At 45.7% G+C, this 7,558-nt stretch overlaps 1 protein-coding gene across 1 annotated transcript; it reads left to right on the forward strand.

Moving 5' to 3' along the window:
* Positions 1-413: 413 nt before the first annotated feature.
* Positions 414-7,255, forward strand: LOC148091760 (protein FAM240B-like). Its single transcript, XM_087823120.1, has 2 exons — positions 414-562; positions 7,162-7,255. The coding sequence occupies exons 1-2, from the start codon at positions 420-422 to the stop codon at positions 7,253-7,255; spliced, it is 237 nt and encodes a 78-aa protein (XP_087679246.1). The 5' UTR covers positions 414-419.
* The last annotated feature ends 303 nt before the right edge of the window (positions 7,256-7,558 follow it).

Genomic DNA, 7,558 nt, shown 5'->3' on the forward strand with positions numbered 1-7,558 from the left:
GGAAAATTGGCTGATGAACATAGGAATGTCGATTGCATCCCACCGGAAAAACTTCACTTGAGTTCCTATGTTCAGAATGATTTGTGCTTTCATATTTTTTCTATGACTTACTGAGTTGTAAACTAGCTCCAAGTCAGTGAAAGTGGCTGGCCCAGATAGAGTCAGATAATCTGGAAGGGTTACTGGACACCTTTTAAATTTTTTTCATTTCAAATTTTTGCAAAATTTTCCGATTATTATCCCCATTTACGGCTGAGGAAACAGACTCACAGTGACTGTGTGACTTGTCCACAGTCAGAAAACGGGGAAGGGGCAGTGCCTGGGTTCAAGCTCATCTTTCTCCACTCTGGGACTAGAGGGGCTTTATTCGAAGAGCTGGGATTAGTCTTTGTTTCTGTTTGTTTGTTGTTTTTTAGGGGATGAACAATCAATACATCCGTCGAGAAGTCTTTTGCTGTGAAACTTGTCAGGAGCTCAAAAGCTTCTGGGAAAAAGAAATTAGCAAACAGACTTGCTACCGGGAGCTGGAGGAAGATCGGCAGGGAAGGAGCGCCCTGAGAAAGTATGTGGATTGTTCCTCTCCTGCCTTTGACAAGTAGGATTCCCCAGAAACAGACCAGATGTGAAGCTGGGGAGTCGGAATTGAGTTCATTGTCCTAAGAATGCGAATGTTGGCTGTGGCATGGCAAAGTGGGTGCAGCCAAGGTCAATGAAGAATGAAGCCCCAGGAGGGTCACCCCAGGCCGTGCAGAGCCACAGTGGAGTCACCAGGCTTTGATCAGGTGGCAGAAGCAGAACCAAAGGGAAAGTCTAAGCCAGGGCCTTTATTGGGGTCTCCATGGGAAAGGCCAGGAAGGGGAGGGTAGACAGTTCAGGACTGGCTGGTTTGAATACCCCCAGAGGGCTTTAGACAGTCTATCCTGGTGGTCCCCAGTTGCCTGGTCCCTGGCCCGGGAATGACTTAGGACAGGACAAGTATGGCTTCACGCATGACAGTTAGATAAGGAAGGAGTGGGGGCCTCAGGCGCAGGACTGATTTAGATGCTGGCAGCCAAGCCTTTTTGTGTCTCTGAGAGACAGCAAGCCCTGGACAGGCAGCCTTTCTGTGGCCAGCAAGCTTTTTAAGATGTCAGAATATCAAGAATATAGAAAATTGAAGACACGATTCATTCATCTGCTCATAGTCTCCCTACAATCTGTACCAGGGTTTCTCAGCCTCAGCACACTTAACATTTAGAGCCAGGTTATTCTTTGGTGTGGAGCCATCCTGTTCTTTGTAAAGTGTTGAGCAGCATCCCTCAAAACATTGGATGCCAGTAGGATGCCCTTGCCCCTTCCTGGCACCAAAATATCTCCTGACATTAACAAATGTGCCCTGGAAGGTAAAGTCACCCCAAGTGAGAACCAATGACCTGAAGATAAAGATAAGCATTTTTATGTTAATAAAAAGGAGGTTCTGTTGTTTATATCTTGATGAACTAAAAAATATCTGCCCCACTCTCCTCTGTTGCAGTCCCCAGCCCGTGAGATTATCGTAAATTTCAGGATTAGGTCAACAGGTATGTATAAGCACGAGAGATCCCACATCCAGGATTATACACATTAAGATTTTGGGGGAAGGCGAATGTGGTCTTTTCCTCATTGGCAAATGAACTTGTTCTAGCTCAGAGGGGAACATTTACCTCAGTGTTAAGACGTGGCTCACGTGTGTCAACATTGCTCTGAATCGAAGGGCCGGCACCTGCTCTCAATGGGCAGAGCCTTGCAGCACATGATTGCCTCAGGGTGTCAGGGTGTCTGGGCTTCCTGATCCTAAACTGGGAACAGCCCCGCCACAATGTCTGTCTGCCCAGATGTCCGCTGGCAAGTGGAGTGGCCGCCGCGTGTTCAGCAAGGCCGCAAGTCCCCTGCCTGCGTGTGTCTGAGATGCTGCTCTGAAAACATGTCACTCATGTGCTGCATCAACATTGACTTACAAAGACCTTCTTCGGCCCCGGGGGCTAACAGCCTCTCTCCACCCCCAGAGACGAGCTCTGCCACCAGTCAGCTCCATTCCTGTTTATCCCGCGAGCAAACCCAGGCTTTTCTATGTGCTAGTGGAACCCCCGTTAGAGGCTGCAGTCCCCAAGAGCCCGGGGGAGCAAGAGGAGTCCGTAGACCAAATTTTAAGTATGGTCTTTCTCATATTGACCTTTCTTACTACAAGGTAAAAGGTACATATATTCACATATATTCACCACCCAAAGATAAATGGAAGGGACACAGCAGTGAAAGATGCTGACCAGAAAGGGGCAGCAAACAGTCTAAATATTTAAAAAACACTATGTAAAGGCAAACTGGATAGAGGAGATCCTGAGTCCTTCAGCATCTGGCAATAAATAGTAGTTGATGGTGTCTATAAAAAGTGAATAAGTGAATCTAAATCCCAGATTCTAAGTTTTGTTCCTGGAATAAATTCATCATTCTAAATGTGTTGATTTGGGTCCTCCAAGAGCGGAGGGCGTGGCGAGATTAGACGGGTGTGGGACTCACTGGGGAAGCACCTGTGAGAAAGATGGGCCGGGCGTTGTGGACTGCTGGCAAATGTGAGCAACTGGCTCTGTGGAAGAGATGTATCCATGCAGCGTATATAGGTGCATGAGTTTATTACAGATTTTACTGGCGTAAAGGATGTGTAGCAATTTTCAAAGAATAAGAAACTACACAGTATTCTTTATCATGAATTCCATACAGCCAGCGTCTTCCCATGGCATGCTCTTGTTGGTTTTTGCCAACCTCTTCTATCTATAGCCAACCTACAGTTGCAATTCAACCAGGATTTGACAAAATCAGACAAATGCTTAATTACGATCCAATTTAGCAAAGAGGCCACATCATTGAAGGTAATAGTTTTCTGCTTCTGGAAGAACATTTCCACCAGTTTTCCCCTTTGTTTTGCTAGTCTCAACACAGTAGCTACAGACAGTGCGGACTTCTAAGTTCAACCTACATTATTAAGATGTTCTCCATCACCTACCTAAATGCAGATGTGGGGTCAGCAAACATTTTCTGTAAACAACAAGGCAGTAAATATTTTTGACTTTGTGGGTCACGTGGTCTGTGTCGCACCTACTCAACTCTGCCATTGCTGCGTGAAAGCAGCTGTAGACAGTGTGTCAACAAATGGGCAGGGCTGTATCCAATCTAACTTTATTTACAAAAGAAGGCCACCGGCCAGCAGGATCTCTGAGGACACATTTTCATGCCCACCACACCAAGGAAGAGTTAATGCCCCTTTAATTAATGAATGAATCCATGTTATATTAAGAAGTCCCTCCAGCTCAATGGAACACACAGACAGCACCCTTATTAGTGAGCCTCAAAAGATGCCACTGATGAAATTTGTGGATTTTTGGAGGCAGATTTAGTAGAAGGACCTCTTAGCTGTGTTTAACAAGCATTTGTAAGCCAAGACAGCCTCCACATTGGAGAGGTCAGTTAAAAATTAAACTATGGAATGAATATTTAATGATCATAATGAAGAAATATAATTATGGGAATTACTCATAGGGGGATATCAATAGAAGGCCATATAAGCTCAATAAGTCATCACTGCTTAAGTAAAACGTGGAAAGATCTACGTGTGAACCAGCTGCCCTCTAACAGGAGAGCCCCAGTTCCATGTTTCCCCCCCTTTCAAACAGGCAGACTATGTTCATGTCATTTACTTTCATTTTAGGTTGAGGCAGAAGGAGGATTACAACCAGTGTCTCAACATTTCCCGTGTCCCTACTCCTCTCAATATTCTAACTCCCAGTCCTCGGTTGCTAATCTGCTTACGCTGCCCCACCACCAAACAGCAGGCTGGCACACAGGTCCTCTGCACTCTTTCCTGCGCCCAAAACTGAGCAGTTTTAAGTAAGAAGCTTCCTGGAGCCAGTTCGCTAACAGGTTCCCGGAGCCCTCGAAGTATTTATGCCCCAGGTAACTCACCCCGGGAATCTCTCTGAAGAAAACAGACGAACATGGAAAGAGTAGGCGGTATTATTACACTCATTTTAGGGTGATTTACAAGAGTGGAATATAAGGTTGCATCCATTTTTAAGTTTTTTACTGAATATTAATTTTTCCGTAATAGACTGTATTATTGGGCTTTAGCAGTTCTGAACTGAATCATGCCCCCCTCAGTTCATATGTGAAGCCCTAACTCCCATACTTCAGAATGTGACAATATTTGGGGACAGGACCTTTAAAAGTGCTGTTTTAGTTAAAATGAGACTTTTAGGATGGGCCCGAATCCAAGAACTACTGTCCTCCTTAAAAGAAGGGGTTGGGCCCATAAAGACACGCCAGGCATGCACACTTACAGAGGAAAGGCCACGTGAGGGTGGAGCCTGAAGGCCATCTACAAGCCAAAGAAAGGGCTTGGGAGAAACCAAGCCTCCTGGCATTTTGATCTTGGACTTCCAGCCTCCAGGACTGTGAGGAAATAAACTTCTGTTGCTCAAGCCACCCAATCTGGGATTTTGTTATGGAAGCCCTAGAAAACTAGTCAAAGCACTTATCCAGTCTTTTCATTTTGGTTATCCTTAATCTTAAGAAATTAACACACGCGTATATGTTTTCAATTCAAGCATCAAGAAAGGATGTATATTTAGAAGTGAGTTTCCTTCCCAGGGAGCCTCCCAGACCTGTCCTCCGAAGATCACCACAGTCCACACTTTCTTATACATCTCTCCCTAAAGCTCCAGTTTGAATAGAAGATAAACATGTATCCAATATTTTTATGTAAAATAGGACTATATGTTCACTATTCTGCCCCTTGCTTTTTAAACTTAGTCTATCTAAGAAGATAGCGCATTCGGGTCTTCTTTAATGTTTTCCAGTGTCATGATGTAACAGCTTATTTAGCCAGTCACATCGAAGGACAGGTAGGTTGTCTCTCATTTTCCGGCTTCACAAGCAGTGCTGCAACAGGGATATCTGTATATACATTTTTGCAAATATGGACAAATATTATGGGATAACCTCATAGACATGAAAATGTTAGGTCAAAGAATTAGTTTTTAAAACTTGATAGACACTGCCTCCTTGTCTTGCAAAGAGGCTGTACTGATTTAAACCGTCACCCTGAGCAGGAAGTGCCCATTTCCAGGGTCGCTAATACTGGGTGTTGTCAAACTTAATCATTCTTCATCTAACAAGTGAAACTGGAATCTGGCTGCTTTGAACTGAACTTAATTAGCTACAGGTTTGGTTGGGGTTTTCCTCTGCATGGGAGACAGCTGGGTTGCTGCTCCTGGAAGAGCCAGTTTGCCTGCTCTGCTCATTTGACTATAGATTGTCTTCTTCTTAATTGACACGTGAGCACCGTGCACTCGTTTTCTCCTTCTGTGCAGTTCTGTGAGTTTTGCTAAGTGCTCGGGATGACCAGTCACAGTAGTCAGGACATAGCACAGTTCCATCTCTCTGAGAAAGTTCCCCATTCTGCTCTTTTATGAGGAACTCCTCTGCGAACTCCCAGTCCCTGCCACCACTGCTCTGTCCTCGGTCCCTCCAGTTTTGCTTTTCCAGAATGTCATCAATGACCTGTCCAGTCTGTGGTCTTTTGAGTCTGCCTTTTATCACTTAGCAAAGCGAACTTGGGGTAATTCTTGTGGAGTGTTTCAATCGCCCGCCCTCCTCATCGCTGAGGACTATTCTGTGACATGCACGTGTCGTGATTTGCTCAGTCGCTCCTCAGCTGAAGGACACTTTGATGATTTCCAGTTTGGGCGCCTATACATAAAGCTGCTATGAACGTTCACATGCAGGTTTCTGTGTGAACATGAGGTGCCATGTGTCCTGAGTAAATACCCAGGATTGAGGTGACTGGTCAGTGGTAAACGTAGGGTTAACTGGATAAGAAACTGCAAACTGCTTCCCAGCCTGACCCTGCCGCCTGCACCCCCACAGCCCTGCAGGGCGGTTCCAGGGGCCCAGTGTCCTTGCCAGTGCTCCTTTGGGCTTTCGCTGTGAGAGTTTTTAAAATTTTGTTCCTATGTTTTTCTGTGCTGTGGGTTTTTGGTGTTTGATTGTTTTCGTTTGTTTGTCCCTTTTGGTCACTCTGTGAGATGGGTGGCACCTCAATTTTTTACCTGTTATGTATTTATGTTGTTTATTTTCTTATCATTGAGTTTGAAATTTTGTATATTCTGGAAACAAGTCCCAAAATGTGTGACTTTCAAATATCATCTCTGTTTGTGGCTCGTCTTTTATTCTCTTTACAGCGTCTTTCACAGAACAAATTTAAGTCCCAAATGTTCTTTTTCATGAATCGCCCCTTTTGTGTTCTCAAAGAATTCTTCCCGTACCCCAAGGGAAATAATGACATCATTTTGTGGGGTTTTCCTAACAGTCTCAGTCTTACATTTTGCATTAGATCTATGATTAATTTTGTATAAGATGTGGGGTATGGATCCAAGTCCATCTTTTCTTTTGAATATGGGTGTGTGATGTCCTAGCCCCGTTTGTTTATATATATAGACATATGCACATGTGTGTGTGTGTGTGTGTATATATACATATATATGTGTGTGTGTGTATATATACATATATATGTGTGTGTGTATATATATATACATATATATGTGTGTGTGTGTATATATATACATATATATGTGTGTGTGTATATATACATGTATATCTGTGCCTTCCGCCACTGAGCGGCCTTTGCCCCCTGTCAAATCACTTGGCCTTGCTGGTGTCCATGTGTTTCTGGACTGTTTTATCCACGATCTGTCGGGAATGGACCTGCACCGACGCCACACTGTCTCGATGGTGGTGGCCCTACAGTAAGTCTCTAAGTCATGTCCTGTGAGTTCTCCCACTTTCTTCCTCTTTAAAATGGCTTTTGCTGCTCCGCTTTCCTCGCCTTTGCATTTAGAGTCTGGAATCGGCTTTCTCTTACCTACAAACGTCCTGCTGGGACTCGGATGGACGTGACTCTGAGTCCCCGTGTCAGCTTGGGAAGGAATCGCTGTGGGGGATTCTGTGCTCATAGACTTGGCTCACTTGCCTATTCAGCTTTTCACTGATTTGTAAAAGTCATGTTTCCCCTCACAATGCTCGCTAAAGGCACAGCACCACTGGAGCAGCAGGCGGAGGACAGGCCCTGACCCTGTGTCCCGTGTCCCTCCGCAGGCTCAGGGAAGAGTGGAGGCGGCGGCTGGAGGAGAGGCTGCGGAGGCTGGACAACCCCGAGGGGAAGCAGGAGCAGGCGGGCAGCGTGGGCTGAGGGCCCGCCTGCGCCCGGCGCCTCAGAGCCACCGAGCCGCCGAGGGCACTCCCTAGGAGCAAAGCCGACACCCCGTTATGCTGACTCCTGAGCAGGACACTGTTTGTTCACCCACTTGTGAGCTTTACCTGTGAGCCGCCCGCACCCCCACCCCACTGAAGGGAGTTCTCACCCAGTTCCTCCCCGCAGAGCAAGGGTGGCTGCCAACGCCACAGGACGCTCGGGTGGCTTACTGAGAAGCTCTTGGAATTAGACTGCCCCAGTTTCAAAGGTCTGTGCAGTAAAGTGACTTTCGCATTTTCT

This window comes from Miniopterus natalensis, chromosome 12 (genome assembly GCF_054644295.1).
Source record: "Miniopterus natalensis isolate mMinNat1 chromosome 12, mMinNat1.hap1, whole genome shotgun sequence".
In the NCBI taxonomy this organism is placed as follows: domain Eukaryota; kingdom Metazoa; phylum Chordata; class Mammalia; order Chiroptera; family Miniopteridae; genus Miniopterus; species Miniopterus natalensis.

Bases quoted from the DNA above. Each gene is read 5' to 3' on its own strand.
- LOC148091760 (XM_087823120.1), top strand. From the start codon at position 420: ATGAACAATCAATACATCCGTCGAGAAGTCTTTTGCTGTGAAACTTGT. The intron at 563-7,161 runs GTATGTGGATTG...GTCCCTCCGCAG, and splicing joins GGAAGGAGCGCCCTGAGAAA to GCTCAGGGAAGAGTGGAGGC.